The 17,880-nt window shown below is 43.7% G+C and overlaps 1 protein-coding gene across 1 annotated transcript in view; it reads right to left on the minus strand.

Moving 5' to 3' along the window:
- ATRN (attractin) overlaps positions 1–17,880 on the minus strand; it is a 214,451-nt gene that overhangs the window by 146,254 nt on the left and 50,317 nt on the right. The window contains exons 5-7 of the mRNA XM_063136067.1: positions 6,566–6,694; positions 2,317–2,522; positions 1,174–1,342 (exon numbers count right to left, since the gene is read on the minus strand). Of these exons, the coding sequence (XP_062992137.1) occupies positions 1,174–1,342; positions 2,317–2,522; positions 6,566–6,694 (504 nt within the window). The remainder of the gene's footprint in view (positions 1–1,173; positions 1,343–2,316; positions 2,523–6,565; positions 6,695–17,880) is intronic.

The following is a 17,880-nucleotide window of genomic DNA, read 5'->3' on the forward strand; positions in this document are numbered from 1 at the left end:
AGAACTGGACATGCCTGGCTTGAGATCCCGCAAAAGCCTGGCACGGCACCCCTGGATCTCTGCTTGGTCACAGGAAGGGTAAACCACTGAGCTTAAAGCCAGCAACCCTTAACAGCTCTACTGCTTACTCCCGCTGCTCGGTGGATCCCTGACAAGAAAAGGCCTGTACTGTGGCAATGCACTCAGTGCAGAGATCCCTCATAGAATCATAGAATAGCAGAGTTGGAAGGGGCCTACAAGGCCATCAAGTCCAACCCCCTGCTCAATGCAGGAATCCACCCTAAAGCATCCCTGACAGATGGTTGTCCAGCTGCCTCTTGAAAGCCTCTAGTGTGGGAGAGCCCACAACCTCCCTAGGGTTCCATGGTTGTACTGGGTTCCATTGTCATGGGTTCCACTGTCGTACTGCTCTAACAGTCAGGAAGTTTTTCCTGATGTCCAGCTGGAATCTGGCTTCCTGTCACTTCAGCCCGTTATTCTGTGTCCTGCACTCTGGGAGGATCGTGAAGAGATCCTGGCCCTCCTCTGTGTGACAACCTTTTAAGTATTTGAAGAGTGCTATCATGTCTCCCCTCAATCTTCTCTTCTCCAGGCTAAACATGCCCAGTTCTTTCGGTCTCTCTTCATAGGGCTTTGTTTCCAGACCCCTGATCATCCTGGTTGCCCTCCTCTGAACACGCTCCAGGTTGTCTGCGTCCTTGGAGCGTGTTCAGCGGAGGGCAACCAGGATGATCAGGGGTCTGGAAACCAATCAAGTATCTCAGGCAGTTAACTGAACTTCCAGTCCTATCGGGCAGTACAGCAGTAAGGTGTGTTGCCCAAATGCAGCCATGGGTGCTTCACATGGTGTGACACTCTACCTGGGTATACAAAGAAGCAAGGTAGGACAAACACATTGTTTGATTTACTTAAGTATTTCTAGGCTGCCTTTGAAGGAAGCCCGTACAGAGGTGGCTTCAGGAAGGTCAGAGGGAGAGAATGACAGCACTTCACTGGAAGTCTGTGGTAAAAGAGTTGGTGTTACACACGCAATCATAAGACATCCTCTAAATTTGAGAAGTGTCAATCAGGAGCGCAGTTGGGTGGAACTGGCCCATACACCCTATCTGCCCTTCACCACATACTACAATTTCCGTTTATATCTTGCAAAGTTTTATTTTTCATTTTACTCACGCCAAAACCATTTCAGAATCCGTGTGATTAAACATGTAGCCGCCAACCACCCACATGACATCATCTTGGACAACAGCTTTATGGGAGGCTCTAGGAAGCTTGGGAATGTTGAATTCTTCACGAGTCCAAAATGAGCGGTTTGCTGGAACAGGAACTGAGCAGTCTGTACCTAAGAAGGGCGAAATGTGTTACCGGTAGCAGGTGCAATCAGACCTAAAATGCAGTACTTGTACTGTATGTACACTTGCCAGCTCACAGGAGATAAAAAAAATTATGGACATTTATATGGTTATAAGTGCACTAAAAACTGGCTGGCTATCACAGATCGTTCAGAAATGTACTAACTTCTGAAATGAAAGGGTCAAAAAAAAATTAAAAGCACACAGTGATGATTATCTGGCTGCCAACATTGGCGGAAGCGCTGAAAAGTGGATGCACAAGTGTCTCACATTTCTGTTTTCCATACTTACATTTTGATTTTCAAAAAGGGGAAACCGCTAAAGGGAAGAGGCAGAAACTGTAGACGTATCTGAGGCCTGCATTCCTCTCCTATGACACATGACTGAGGTCATAGGAAATGCGCAAGCACAATGCGGCAGTATCAAGAAGCCAAAGTACTTTCCCCAAAACTGCTCTAAGTAAAGCTACTGTGAGAAGCACAGAAGGCAAGTTGGTTGACTAAAGACCCCAATATAATGCCTAGCAACAGAAGGGTTGTATACCATGATGGGGTAAAGGATCAAAGTTGCTGAAAGGTGAGGAGGCAGGAGGACCAGAAACAGCAGTGGATAGGAGGACAAAGAGTCTTTAGACAGTATGGGGCAAATCATGAAAGCCAGCCAAAGGGGTGGGGGAAGAAAGTATAGAGCAAGTTGAGGAATTTAAGAAAAACTGGGCAGATTCTCACCCAAGGCCTAGAACAAGAGAGTGCTGTGCTCTGAGAGACCTATAGGACCACAACAAGCTTCATATAGGAGCCCAAATAGATAGCTGAAACTGCGGCTGCAAATCTCTAGTCTAGGTGTTATTGGCTGTCAGAATACATTTAACTGGAAATAAAAATGTGAATACAATAAAAAAAAAACCTTGCTAGCCACTGCAAACTCACAGACATGACATTTAGCACAGTAGGGTATCACCTACCTTGCCAGCCAGAGAAGCACACACATTCTTGAGTACTATTCATATTGCACTGCCCTCTGTCTGGGTAGCCACAATCTTCTGGGCAATAGGGAATATCACAGGCCTCTCCTTTCCAATGTTCCGAACACTCACATTCAACCACTTTGCTACTGTTGGTGAGCTTGCATTCCCCTCTGCCAGAGCAGTTATGTGGACACACATTAAAGCTGTGGACAGAGAACGGTAAGAGCTAAGTCAAAGATTTGTTTTCAGTAAGCAACTCAGGGAACGAAGAAGTTAACAGAGAACACACACAAAGTTTATGTCAGGCATGACCAAGTGGCTGGCAATTTTACTTTGGAAGAACAACATATTCTACCCCTTAAAATACTTTAACCACATTATGCTCAAAGGGGTGGTGAAAGGCTAACATTTTCCCTAGCCTTTCGAACATGTTTCTGGAGCCCATGTATATTTTTATTTATTTATTTATTTATTTATCATATTTATACCCCGCTCCTCAGCCAAGAAAGGCTCTCAGAGCGGCTTACACTTAGCAAAAAAGACAGTCCCTGCCCTCAGGCTTACAGTCTAATAAAGACATGACACACAAGGAACAGGAGTTCAGGAGGGAGGGAGTGGGGAGGAAAGAGAGAGAGAGAGAGAGAGAGAGAGAGAGAGAGAGAGAAAGAGAGTCCAACAGGAGCAGGCCATGATGTTTCTTCTGCCTGCTCCTGTCCCCTTGTTCTTTCTTCTTCCATATACAGAACAACGAAGTTTAAGGTCTTTGCGGTTAATTTCAGTCAGCTAAAACTAGGCTGACATCAGTTTCCCAGAGGACCTTTTCTTCTGTCGCCCCCAGATTGTGGAACGGCCTTTCCGGAGGAGATTCGTAAAATTAACTCTCTGTGTGATTTTAAGGCAGCTTTGAAGACTAGCCTTTTCCGGCAGGCCTATCCAGATCAATGTTAAATCATGAATTTTTAAGATATATTGATTCCTGTTCTAATGTTGTTCCCTGCCTCGATCCAAAGTGGAGGCGGGTAAGAAATAAATAAATATATTATTATTATTATTATTATTATTATTATTATTATTATTATTATTATTATTTGAGTATAAGGCCAAGATAGGTGAAACGTGGAAAAAGGAGACATGTATTTGTAGGGCCAGAAAGTGGGTTCATGGGAATACTAGGCTATGCTCGAGTGACATGGGGGGGAAAATATTTATTAGAAGTATTTGTATCCCACATTGTACCCTACATAAGATACCTAACAAAATTGGAACCAACAGACAATGAATTAAAGCCATTAATAAAACTTTGAGAGAATTAAAAATAGAACATTAAAAATGCTAAAGAAAGATAGTTAGCAGCAGGCAAAATGGGAATTTGCCGTCATACCAGAGGCCTTCTGAAATATGGGAGCCATTAGCCTCCACTAGAAGGCCACAAGGGAAGCAAGCACTAAACAGCCCTCTTATGTGTAGCCACCAACCCAACTTCAGAATAGAACCCCTAACGATTACCTATGTGCTTGGGCAGGGTCATATCGGAGGTACTCTAGGTCAAGGGGTCTGGAATCAGGGGTCAGGGGGTCTGGAAACATCAGGGGTCTGGAAACAAAGCCCTATGAAGAGAGACTGAAAGAACTGGGCATGTTTAGCCTGGAGAAGAGAAGATTGAGGGGAGACATGATAGCACTCTTCAAAGACTTAAAAGGTTGTCACATAGAGGAGGGCCAGGATCTCTTTTCGATCCTCCCAGAGTGCAGGACACGGAATAACAGGCTCAAGTTAAAGGAAGCCAGATTCCAGCTGGACATCAGGAAAAACTTCCTGACTGTTAGAGCAGTACGACAATGAAATCAGTTACCTAGGGAGGTGGTGGGCTCTCCCACACTAGAGGCCTTCAGGAGGCAGCTGGACAACCATCTGTCAGGGATGCTTTAGGGTGGATTCCTGCACTGAGCAGGGGGTTGGACTCGATGGCCTTGTAGGTCCCTTCCAACTCTGCTATTCTATGATTCTATGGTTCTAAGGCCATCTAGGTCCGAAAGTCAGTAACAGCACTTGGAATTGCGCCTGGAAAGAAATTGGAAGCCAGTTAAGTTCTGAAGTAAGAGGTGCTCCAGGTGACTCGCTGCAGCCTAGATTCTCACTGTCACGTTTAGGGCCATTTCTGAACTCCCTTCAGTGACAGCCCTACATGCAGTGTATTGCAGTAGAGCAAAATGGATGTCCCTAAGAGACGCATATCTGTGGTCAGATCACAAGATTAGAAGTTGGCAGAGGTGAGCTGTTGTGGGCAGGAGAAAGCCGGCATCATGTGGTCCTCAGATACGAGCCTGGCTCAAAAGCTAAAGAACTTCAGCCATACCTAACCAGGTTGTGTGTACCCTTTGTTCAGGAGCCAGGAGAATCACATGGCTGCTGTATATGTGTTTCCTTCAGAGAAACAAACTATGGTAGGACAATAGCTCAGTAGTTGAGCACAAGTCTTGTGTGCATAAGATCCTGGGTTCAATCCCCAAGAACTTCCCTGAAGAAGCTTCAGGAAGCAGGTGATGAGGAAAAACCTCTGCCCGAGATCCTGAAGAGCTGCTGCCAGCCAGAGGCAACATTATTGGTCTAGACAGATAAATAGTCTGATCGTTTGCTACAAATCAGCTTCCTATGTTTCTAAAGCCCTTGCACTGTGCCGTCGTGAAATACTGACTGTTGCCACAAGATGGTACTACAGTTTCTAGAATTTCAGGCTGTAGAGTGTGACAGACTTTGTATTTCTGGGCGCAAAGATTACTGCAGACGCTGACTGCAGCCAGGAAATCAGAAGACGTTTACTTCTTGGGAGGAGAGCAATGACAAATCTTGATAAAATAGTTAAGAGCAGAGACACCACATTGACAACAAAGGTCCGCATAGTTAAAGCAATGGTATTCCCCGTAGTAACCTATGGCTGCGAGAGCCAGCCCATAAGGAAGGCTGAGCGAAGGAAGACAGATGCTTTTGAACTGTGGTGTTGGAGGAGAATTCTGAGAGTGCCTTGGACTGCAAGAAGATCAAACCAGTCCATACTCCAGGAAATAAAGCCAGACTGCTCACTTGAAGGAATGGTATTAAAGGCAAAACTGAAGTACTTTGGCCACATAATGAGAAGACAGGATACCCTGGAGAAGAGGCTGACGCTAGGGAAAGTGGAAGGCAAAAGGAAGAGGGGCCGACCAAGGGCAAGATGGAGGGATGATATTCTGGAGGTGACAGACTTGACCTTGGGGGAGCTGGGGGTGGCGACAGCTGACAGAAAGCTCTGGCGTGGACTGGTCCATGAAGTCACGAAGAGTTGGAAGCGACTGAACGAATAAACAACAAAGAGTGTTTATAGCTACAACACTGAAACAAAGGCTAGCTGTCATTGGTTGCATTTCTGTTTCAGATTTCAGTTCCTCTTTTACCACTTTAAAAAAAAATCCAAGTTAAGTGTAGAGAATTACAGACCACCTTCATACAGAGAGGCATTACATAGAAACATGTAATATTTGTTTACAGAACAATACAGAACATACTGCGTTTATCTGAGGAGCAGGTGGCAACCAATATCACAATACCTGTGACACAATCAGCTATCCATACTCCCAACAAGGGCTCATCTACACCAAGCAGATATTCCACTATGAAAGCACTATATAAAAGGCAGGAGCCACACTGCTGCTTTATAGTGGTACTGAAGTTCACTGACAACTGTTGGGGCCCATTGACACATACCATATACCGCTTTCATACTATTTTCATAGTGTTATAGCCTGCTTGGTGAAGATGTGTCATGGGCTCCAACATTTGTCAGTGCACTTCATTTGCACTTCCATACTGCTATAAAGCAGTAGTGTGGCTCCTGCCTTTTATATACCGCTTTCATAGTGGAATATCTCCTTGGTGTAGATGAGCCCCAAGTCTAAAATAATAATCTGCTTTACTAATGGAACTGAAACCAACCATCTGTCAAGAATGCTGTAGGGTGGATTCCTGCATTGAGCAGGGGGTTGGACTCGATGGCCTTTTAGGCCCCTTCCAACTCTACTATTCTATGATTCTATGATCTAGGCGTTTTTGTCTAATAAAAAGAGGACTTAGACACAACCCTTGCCATCCACCAAGTTACATATTATTTTTAACAGCACCTGCAAAATGCTATCAGGGAATAACTTACACAAGTATGACCATAAAGTACTTAACAGCCCTTCCTATCCTTATATAGTAGCTATAAACTTACTTGTAGGTGATGTTAAACCCTGTCAAGTTGTAAGCTGCATCACTGAAGAAATGCAAGAGAGCATAGCCGGAAGTGGCTACAACTTCTGGGACTGTCTCATTGCTCTCCCTCTCAGGAACAATAAGACCACTGGAAGAGACAAGACACCGCAGTTATAGGACAGGAGAAACCCACCACCACCACCCCCAAGAGACACATTATATACAAAAAGCTGGAAGTCAAGCTTCAAGTTTGTGATGTTTGGGGCAAGTTAGTTGGAGGCCTTCACACAGCGTTATCAACAGACATAGTTTACAAATAGGATGGAATATTATTTAAAAGCAACAATTTACATAGTAGCCAGTAAAATGAAACCTCATTCAGTATCTGAGGTGGCTCTTCTAAAGGAGCCACCTGCTTTTAATCGTGAAGGCCGGGGAAAAAAATCCCCCCTCATCATCCAAGCAAGTAAGTAATGCTTTTAAGTTGTGCATAATCTTAACCATAAATCAAATTGACGGGAGGAAGATCTCAAGTGCACTTGCAAGAACAGCTGAAGGAAGCCGGTATCTCTCTTATTTAAAACCCACTAAAGAGGTTTGAGGAAGCTTACAGTAATTAAAAGAAGAATTCTTACATCATAAGAATGCCTTGTGTTCACATGCCTTGTGTTCTTTTGAAGAACAAAAATACAAGGAGTAAACATGAAATGTGACAAGTTGCAGGGGACAAAGGGGGGGGGGGAGAACCAGAACTCAATGTACCAGAAAAAAAATACTGTAATAATCCTTCCAAGTTATTGAGCATCTGCTAACTATCGAGCTGTTTGAAATGGTCAATCAAAAAGTACAAATATGATCCAACGTAATATACTCTGATTCCAACCACATTAGTATTTTCGAAGCAATCTCTGCACCTAAGAAAGCAGAGCGGTAAACTCTGAGACTTTTTTTACTTTGGTTGTAAACTTACTTCTTATCAAAGATTGCTGTTATAAGTATCAGAGCCTGCAAGTTATTACTTATTACATTTATATATATACCGCCCCATAGCCGAAGCTCTCTGGGCAGTTTACAAAGATTAAAACACTGGACATTAAAAATCGATATACAGAATTTAAAACCATAAAAAGCATAAAAACAGATTGCATAATATCCATTTAAAACAACAATTCTGGGTCAGTTAAAAACCCAACATATGCTGTTAAATAACTGGGAGAAGAGAAAAGTCTTGACCTGGCGATGAAAAGATAACAATGTTGGCTCCAGGCGAGCCTCATTGGGGAGATCGTTCCATAATTGCGGGGCCACCACTGAAAAGGCCCTCTCCCTTGTTGCCATCCTCCGAGCTTCCCTCGGAGTAGGCACCCAGAGGAGGACCTTAGATGTTGACTGTAGTATACGGGTAGGTTCATGTCAGGAGAAGCGTTCCGTCAGGTATTGTGGTCCCAACCATGTAAGGCTTTATAGGTTAAAACCAGCACCTTGAATTGATTGGATTGTTGTTATTCTTTACATATTACTGGTGTTTTTGTGCATGCACCTTTAAATTTCTCAACAAACTGGAGAAATCAATTCCTTGGAGGAGTTAAGACAAGTACCCCAGATGTTCAGAAGTCACTACTTCTGAGGAAGTTGGGTTAAGATGTTCTCTGGAACACAGATTGTTTGGAGGGGCTGGGAACATACAGGAGATAGCAAACATTAAACTATTATCTGAAGATCAATGAAGACAGGAAAAAAACAGAATAGCAGAACACATTAGGTGGAGCACAATTTTTTATTTTTATTTATTACATTTTTATACCGCCCAATAGCCGAAGCTCTCTGGGCGGTTCACAAAAATTATGCACAATTGTGGAGAACGAAACTGGGGCAATCACAGAAGAAATGGTATTTATATAGTGCTTTTCCTCAAGACTCAAAATCCTTCACACACTGCCTCTCAATACTCTCGATTAACAAAGACCAGTATATGCCCATATTAAAGATGGAGGAAGAGACAATGGCTGCCCCAAAGTCCCCCAGAAAGTTCAAGGTTAAGGAGAAAAATGATCCAGAGCTTTTCTGTCTCTCATTATCCTGGCCATTACTCTACGCCAGTCTCAACTATTTAGAAGATTTCATGTCTACCGGTTGTACCTAGTCTCAAACTAGAGCCCTTCTCTTACTTCTGAAAATACTTAGCACTAGAAGCACATCATTGTTTGTACCCACACCACTAGAGCTACTAGCTTTTTTCAAGATATACAGTGTGCAATAAGAAAAACACACACAATGTTTTAAGATGGAAATAAGAACTTTAATTGTCTATTTTCTGGCACTGAAGCTTTCGCTTTTTGCCACGGGCTATTTTGACAAGTTTAGGTCCAGAAAAGAGTCAGGCTTTGCCTTAAGAGTATGAGTGACTGTAACGGTGCATTGAAGCATGTCTCAGCATAGAAGTCGGCTCCTACTGCTGACAAGCAACACCACAAAAAATACTACCCTGCACTAGTGGCACAAACACACACACACACACACACTTTTTATTTTACTATAAAACCAGTAGTTCCCAAAGGGCGGTGGGATTGCATAGGGGGGCGTTAAGAGGCAAGGGGGCGGCAGGAGGGCACTCGAGGTGGTCTTTTCCGAGAAGCGCCTCTCCAGAAGGTCTTAAAACCCAGGGGCATTTTTATGTGAAAAGGTAGTTTGGTCCCAAGCCATATAGGGAAGAATCCGCACATGTATTAATGCCGTTAAAGAAGAGGCCTTTTAATGGTGAATTGAAATGTTTCAAAAGCACCAAAACGCTAATGAAGAGACATATCCTGCTTTGGTGTGCCCCGCCACGCCTGCTGCAAAACAGAGGCATTCACTCTCTTTTCCCTCCCTCCCTGCCTCGGCAAGCCTGCAGTGGGTGCTTCCCATTTAAAGGGGCCATTCTCAGCTCCTCAGCTCAGCTCCTCTGCCTGGCCGCCACTCAGCCCGGGCACCCAGACCAGCAGGATCCAGAGGAGTGCGGCCCCTTTAAATGGGTTTTAGTGTGGTCTGCCTACTTCTCTCCAAGCAAAGAAATTGACTCCAGATTACTAAACGTGGTGATTTAAGACTCATGTTAAGTGACTTTAAACCAGACATTGGGAAACTGGTATCACTTAGCAAGCCCATCCATCACATTAAGAATTTACAGAATAGTGAGGTACTCTACCCTAGTTACTAAATGTGATATCTAATATTCTTGCTAAATGACTATCAGACTTTGAAAAGATTATATCACTGGATCAAGTTCATCAATTATGTTTAATTGAATAAATTTTTAAAATGTAATTGGATTTTGAATGTTCAATTAATTGTTACTGTTTTGAATTTTATTATTATCTTCCTTCGTGGGTCGTTGAAAACTGCTATTCTGAATAATGATTTTTATAGTGTAGGGTAGGGGGCGCTGGGCATGAGTTTGTGGAACCAAGGGGGCGGTGACCTGAAAAAGTTTGGGAACCACTGCTATAAACAAAGAATATTTATATATCCAGGGGAATAAGACATGGGGGGTGGGGGAATCTGTCATGTCAGCTCTGGGTTCAAGATGCACTTTTTAAACTGATAATAACAACATTTTTAAAATTAATGTGAACATTTCATTATGAAAAGGAATCTTCCAACAGGATTACGAAACCTGTTTGTACTGTCAACAGACAAAAGAATTTGTGCTAACCACACTGCTAGGCAGCCACATATCTGAGCACCTGTAACATCTCACGGCTGATTCATGCGAAGAAATCGAAGCAGATACTTTAAAAAATGTTTAGCACGGTCGAGGAAATGAGTAGGTGGGCTATTTTATCCGTGCCCACCCTGTTTTGCTGTAAGCCCCTTCTATTAGAAATTAAGTCTTCTATAGCAATTTCTGTGCTTGTACCCAATAATGTGAGAATGGGCTACACAGCTTCATATACCACACAAATATTTGTTTTTCATTCACCTGCATAACAGCAGTACCATAAAATGGTAGAGAAATGTTTTCTCAGATTATTATCTGCTACCTTATCTGGAGTCTAACATGTCGTTTAGCCATCTTTACAAGGAACAAAGGCTGTAGTGAGGCTGCAAAGAAGGAAAGCAAAATCCCCCAAAAAGAACCCAGCAACTACTCCTGCTCACAGTTTGTCCAGAACACAGCAAGGCAGCGTGTGGTGGGCGTTCGCTAAACCTTGCCAGTCCCTCAATTCACTCCGTTAACACTACCCCCCTCTCCAAAAAACCCACACAGACATGGGTGAGCTGTGCTGCAGTGACTATTCTGCTCCCACTAAGGCTCAAAGACAGGTAGGCCAGAACAACACGTAAGGCAAGGTGGGCTTGCAGTGGTCTTGACTGAGAGGCGGTGAAGAAAATACAGGAATTCCCAAGCCATCAAAAAGGGCTGCACAGAAGGGCTGGAGAAGCTACTTGTTCCCCTTCCGTCTGGCCACTCAGTTACTCATCATCCATTTACTTAGGTGCTCTGCTACAAACCTCAGCAAATGAGAGAATCCTGATGATCAATAGGTGCAGCAACAGGGGCGTGCTTATTCAACACCTGAAGTGTTCTCCTGGAATATTCCAGTTCAACGGAGCATGCTGCTGCAAGGATCTGTAATCTCATGCTATTTTCAGGCACAAATTGAATGCCCATGTTGGAGGGAAAAGCACATGCTTGTAACAGAAAAAGGACGGCCTGAGTGTCTAGCTGTGGGTACACGAAGCCACAGCCCCTCAGACGCCCAACCCAGGCATCCAGGGTGGGAAAGGAAGCATCATCCAGGCACCTCTCCACCATGCCTGGATCCAAATCCAGCTGAAAGCCCCCTCCTTCTTGCTACTAACTGTTGCTGCTGGGAAAGGAAGCAGCAGCCAGGCACCTCTGCATCATGCTTTGATATGCATGAGGCTATTAGAAGTAGGGGTGTGCACGGACCCCCCGCTCCGCTTCACTTCCAGATCCGCGATTTGGGAATCGGGCCGCTCTGCCCCACCCCCGCTCCACCTATGTCCACTCCGCTCCGCTCGGAGCTCCGGATCGGAGCTCCATTTCCCCCCCCCCCAATAGGCTTGCATTAAGCTAAAAAAGTATACAACTTTTTTTCTGTGAAAGTTAGAAACCTCAAGTTTGGCACCATGACACCTCATGGAGGTATACACACGCACGCCAAGACTCAAGGCAATCCCATCATCCCCTGATTTTGGGGGAATTTATGAAAACCAGGCACCCCATTCACACCCCTTTCCATAGCTCTGTCAATTTGCACGTTAAAAATCTCAAACTCGCCACCATGATAGCTTGTCCAGGGATACATACGCATGCCGAGACTCAAGGCAGTCCCATCATCCCCTGATTTTTGGGGAATTTATGAAAACCGGGCACCCCATTCACACCCCTTTCCATAGCTCCGTCAATTTGCACGTTAAAAATCTCAAACTCGCCACCATGAAAGCTTATCCAGGGGTGCACACGCACACCGAGACTCAAGGCAGTCCCATCATCCCCTGATTTTTGGGGAATTTATGAAAACCGGGCACCCCATTCACACCCCTTTCCATAGCTCCGTCAATTTGCACTTTAGAAACCTCAAACTCGCCACCATGAAAGCTTGTCCAGGGATACATACGCACGCCAAGACTCAAGGCAGTCCCAGTGGCAGAGCCCGGTAAAGGACCAAGGGAGAGGGGGACCTTACCTGCCTCCGTCCGCGGTCCGTCGGCGTCTTCAATTGAGCCCGCGGTTCCACCAGGAAGTCTGGGCCGCAAGCGGCCCAGGCTTCCTGGTGGAACCGCGGGCTCAATTGAAGACGCCGACGGACCGCGGACGGAGGCAGGTAAGGGAGAGGAGGGCGGGGAGGGGGTTACCGGGCCCTGCCGCCGTCGCCGCATGGGCGACAGCGGCAGGGCCCGGTAAACCCCACTTACCTTTCCGGCGGAGCTCCGGATCGAGGCAAAGGATCCGCCTTCACCTCGATCCTCTTCGCCACGCTCCGCCGGCCCCCCAATCCTCTTCGCCTCCGCCTTAAGGGCAGGCGAAGCCCCCCACTCCGCTCCTGCTTCTCCGGTCCGATTAGAAGCGGAGCACATCCCTAATTAGAAGGAGAGGAAGTGGCTGCTGGATTTCACAACTAAGAATCTAGTGCCTGAATTGGCTTTGCTTTGCTTTTTTCCTCCTCCCTCCCAATCTCGTTTCCTTTTATGTTTTTTAGACTGTAAGCCTGTGGGCAGGGACTATCTTAAGAACTATTTCTGTATGCCACCTTGAGAGCCTTTTTTTTTTTTTTTTTTGGCTAAAGGGCGGGATAAAAGTGCTATAATAAATAAAATTCTAGGCTGGATCAAAACATATACTGTCCAAATCATGGGATATAACGGCACCACTCCATTGTGGTTTGCACCTGGAGTCCTGCGTCCAGCTCCGGGCACCACAGTTTAAAAAGCCTATTAAGAAACTGGGCATATCCAGAGAATGGCAACAAAGATGGTGAGGGGCCAGTGGAGACTAAGTCATATGATAAAAGGTGGGGGCAGGATTATTTAGGCTGGAGAAGAGACAATAACAGGCAGTATGATAGCAATCATCAAGCATTTGAAGGGCTGTCACATAAATGGAGCAAATTTGTTTTGTGTTGCTTCAGAGGGTAGAATCCAGGCCAAATGGATTCAAATTACAAGAAAAGGATTTCACAAAACATTAGGAAAATGGTGGTACAGATTCTCCTTCGTTAGGGATTTTTAAGCCGAGGATGGATAAGCACCTATCAGTGTTGCTGTAATACTAGATTTCATGCATCAGCAAGGGGTTGAACTAGATGACCTCTGAGTTCCTTTCCAATTCTATGATTCTCAGGTGCAAACTTGCTCCATTTTTCATTAATATTAACACTGGGGTGGGGGGTGGGGGGAGCAGCAGCATAACGAAGTTGCCAGGAGAGGACATCATGCCCGTCCTTTTACAACTTCATTGGCTGCCAGTCCAGGTCTGGGCCCGATTCAAAGTGCTGGTATTAACATTTAAAGCCCTACACAGCTTGGGGCCAGGCTATCTGAAGGAACGCCTCCTCCCATATGTACCTGCCTGGATCCTAAGGTCATCCTCATGGGTCCTTCTCCAAGAGCCCTTGCCAAAGGAAGTGAAGCAGGTGGCTATCAGGAGCAGGGCCTTCTCTGCTGTGGCACCCCGGCTGTGGAATGAGCTCCCTAAGGAGGTTCGCCTGGCACCTACATTATATGCCTTTAGACGCCAGGTGAAGACCTTTTTATTCTCTCAGTATTTTAACAGTCTATAAATTAATTTTAACTTGGCTGTTTTAAATTTGTATTTTAAATTTGTATTTCTGCACTGCTGCTGATTTTATCCAGGTTGTGCTTTTATATTGTATATTATATTATGGTTTTATACTGTTGTTTTATACTTTGAATGGTCTTAATTTTTGTGAACCGCCCAGAGAGCTTCGGCTATGGGGCGGTATAGAAACACAATCAATCAATCAATAAAATAGAAAGCAGATACACAAATGTTTCCTTAGTTTCTGACTAAACGTAACAGCTGGACGTTGCTGGACACACAGAGTAATTCCAATTCCTAGGCACCCAAACAAAATGTTAGAAGCCAGCCTCACTTATCTAAAGGGCCAAATCATGCACAGGGGTGAGAAGACAAGTGTCATCATAACACATCAGGTACCTGAGGTTGCCTTTTCGGCCCTACCTACTATTCTACCATCATTTGAATGCATTTTTTTCCAGTTAAACAATCCCTCTGGGCAGAGATCTTAGGGTGGGCAGGGTTCCCACGACCAGACCTTTAACTCAAAAGCAATATATACTTTAATATTGTCATGTCTACCCCTACTGCCCCTGTTTTGGGAGAAGATGTTTCAGGTAATCAATCAGAATCAGATTCAGAACTAGAAGACGCAGCGCCAGACTGGTACCAGCCAGCCTGTACCAGTGGGGGAGGAAGCTCTCACGGGCGATTCCCCAGCTGGGAGTCAGCCCTCTCCAGAGCTTATCTCCTCAAGGCCAAATCCTACACACTCAGTGGGAAGTGAGGATTCTTCCGGAGGTGAGCGTCCCGACAAGCTAGCTGATACTAGGGTCCACCAGAAGCTCAAATGCACAGGGCGGAAGGAAGGTGTGAGAAAGTTGGTTCTTTTACGCCAGAACCTGCCTCCGCACCAGGCGCTCTGAAGTTGCAGGCGTTTGCGAAGTGGCTTCCTATTCTTCTTGAGCGGACAATTGTCTTACTTAGTTTGCATAGTTTTGCCTAGGGGGACGTTTCCAAGAGGTTAGACTCTCTTCAGGTGAAAGAGATGTTTGTTGCTTAATAAAAGCTTTGTGGATTACTTAGCAAGCCTCGTCCTTTAAAAGCAGGAGTTTTCTGAGAAACACGACAAATATAAGCATGTAAAAGAAATAATTTCAAACTAAACACATCCTGGCGGGGCTCAGGCTCCTAAACCCAAATGGTGTGTTCGCAGCACTTTATGCCTGCCCCTCTAAAGTCAACGTTTCGTCACAGCTTAATGACAAACGAGCCCAGCTGCTCAAGCAAGAGAGAACTAAGAACAACAAGCAGTTCTGTTTTCACATCACACTGGAGACCTACTAAAACATCTCCAAAGTAGTTGTTCGTAGCCAAATCCATTTTGTTAATAAAGTTAACCAACAGAATGCCAAGACCAACGTCTCTAGTATGGAGCCTTTGGTATGACAGCAAAGATTCCAAGTTGGGCAAATTAAGGAAATCACTTGAATATGCAAATTGCTGTTCCAGCCAACAGCAACAAAGAACCAATTGCTACTTGAAGGTGTGAGAAGTACTGGTAGGGAGACGTGAGACTTAGGTCAGGTCAAACAGAGCAGCCTCGCTCTGGCTCAAATGATGGTTGTACATGATGCAACTAGAGCTGTGAAAACTCAAGAAAAAAATGGGGAAATTGGGGGGGGGGACTTTTTCCCCCAACCCACCCACCCACCCCGGGCAATTTTTGTTTTTTCCGAAAAACTGTAAAAACTGAACAGCTTTGGTTTATGAAATATGTTCTTTTAGAATTTAGACAAGGTATTTATATATTGTTACCCAGCTTTTACTCCCCTCAAAATGATTTCTAAAATCTATGTAATAATACTTTTATAGTCAGACTAGAGGTTGGAAATAATGGGAAATGTTTTTTAATCCTCTCAGTAAAATTCCTGGCATAGATTTTTTTCCTATTCCTTATTAAAATTATTCATCTAAAGTATATTTTACTGATAGACATTTATGCAACGAGGGACAGGACCTTTTCAGTGGTGGCCCCCAGACTATGGAACAATCTCCCTGACGAGGCTCGCCTGGGGCCAACGCTGCTATCTTTCCAGCGCCAGGTTAAGACTTTCCTCTTTGCCCAGGCATATAACAGCACATCTCAATCACCCAAATGTTTAGGTTTTTTAAATGGTTTTTAATGCTTTATGCGTGCATGTTCTGTGTTTTAAAAATTTTAATTTTGTATACTTGTTTTTATCTCAATTTTAGAATTTCTGTAAACCGCCCAGATTGCTCTGGCTAAGGGGGTGGTATATAAGTGTAATAAATAAATAATATGCTCATTTTCCCAACATGTGAGTGGAGTCGCCATAGTGCATCCCTGACAGAAAATGTTCATTCATGAACCATTTGGGTTTTGTTCTCTAAAGTTCTGTATTCCTGATTCTGTAGCAGTCATTTAATGTAGTTCTAATTTATTGAGACAGCAATTACAAATTTACTAACTGAGTTTAGTTTTAAAAGTATTAAAATATAATGATAAATTCTATAAATAAACTAAGTTATACATAACTACTTTTAGGAACAGAAAGGCTGCTTTATGTTCCTAAAGCAGCCCTCCCCAACCTGGTGACCTCCAGATGTTTTGGACAACATTGCACAACATCCCTGACCATTGGCCATGGTGCCTGAGGCTGATGGGAGCTGAAATCCAAAATACCTTAAATGTACCAGGTTGGGGAAAACTGTCTTAAAGTGACTCTAGATTTGTAAAGAGCACTAAAAAAAGTAAGTATTGCTTATTTTTCCATGCAAAATTAGAAGCAAATGGTATACAGAGATGGTGAAACAGAGTTTCCACTGCTTTTGCTTTAGTTACAGAGCATTCTTATAGTCCATTATTTTGCAGAGTGCAGCATGAAGATCTAGCAAAACCAGAAACACAACCGAGCATCTTCAAACTCTCACCTTTCACTCCGGCCCCTAAAAGGAAGGAAATACCTAATATGCTATTTTAAATACAAAAGTGGAGATAAGCCTTTCGTACTAGGTGTCTGGGCATTTTGATTCCAAACATATCCAAATACAGGTAAGCGGCTTGAACTGCAGCCTCCTTAATGCCAATGTCAATTTAAAGAAACCTCGTCTAATTAGCATGAACTTTGCTGCCGATTTGCTATCCTGAGAGACATGATCAGCAGCCTTATGAGCTGCTCAGTTTCCTTCAGGATTGTGTTTGTCATTGACATCTAGAGCGGAATCCAGAAGCGTAGATAATATGAAGACACCACGGACAAAGGCAATTTGTAGACAAGATTAGAGATGTAAAATTTCTGGAAATTTTGAAGCCGTGGAAAAAAACCGGTTTTTTTCGGGGGGGGGGGGGGTCGGAAAAAATGGAAATTTTCAGAAACATTTAAATAATGCAATATTAGCACTTTTTACAGACTGAAAGTCAGTTTGTTACTTTAGTAACATAAAATGTAATTATGTCCAAGTTGGTTTGGCATAAAATTATTACATTTGGTATATTATTATTATTATTATTATTATTATTATTATTATTTATTTATATAGCACCATCAATGTACATGGTGCTGTACAGAGTAAAACAGTAAATAGCAAGACTCTGCCGCATAGGCTTACAATCTAATAAAATCATAGTAAAACAATAAGGAGGGGAAGAGAATGCAAACAGGCACAGGGTAGGGTAAGCAGGCACAGGGTAGGGTAAAACTGACAGTATAAAGTCTGCACAACATCAAATTTTAAAAGCTTTAGGAAAAAGAAAAGTTTTTAGTTGAGCTAAATGTATAGTGTATTCAAACAATTATTACAAATTTAATTTACTTTTTTTACTTTTTTTTGGTAACAAATGGAGCTACAAGCTCCTGAACTGTTAGGAACCTCTTTGGTTTGCCAGTTTATGAGGAGCAGGCAAAAAATCAATTTAAAACAACAACAACAACAACAACAGAAGTAGAAGAAACCACCAACGTTAGTAACAAAGAAAATTATTTATGTCTCCGCTAGTCCTCCAGTGTCAAGACATAAAGCCCCCATTCCCATAAAAAGAACTG

The sequence above is a fragment of the Elgaria multicarinata genome, chromosome 10 (genome assembly GCF_023053635.1).
Source record: "Elgaria multicarinata webbii isolate HBS135686 ecotype San Diego chromosome 10, rElgMul1.1.pri, whole genome shotgun sequence".
NCBI lineage: Eukaryota > Metazoa > Chordata > Lepidosauria > Squamata > Anguidae > Elgaria > Elgaria multicarinata.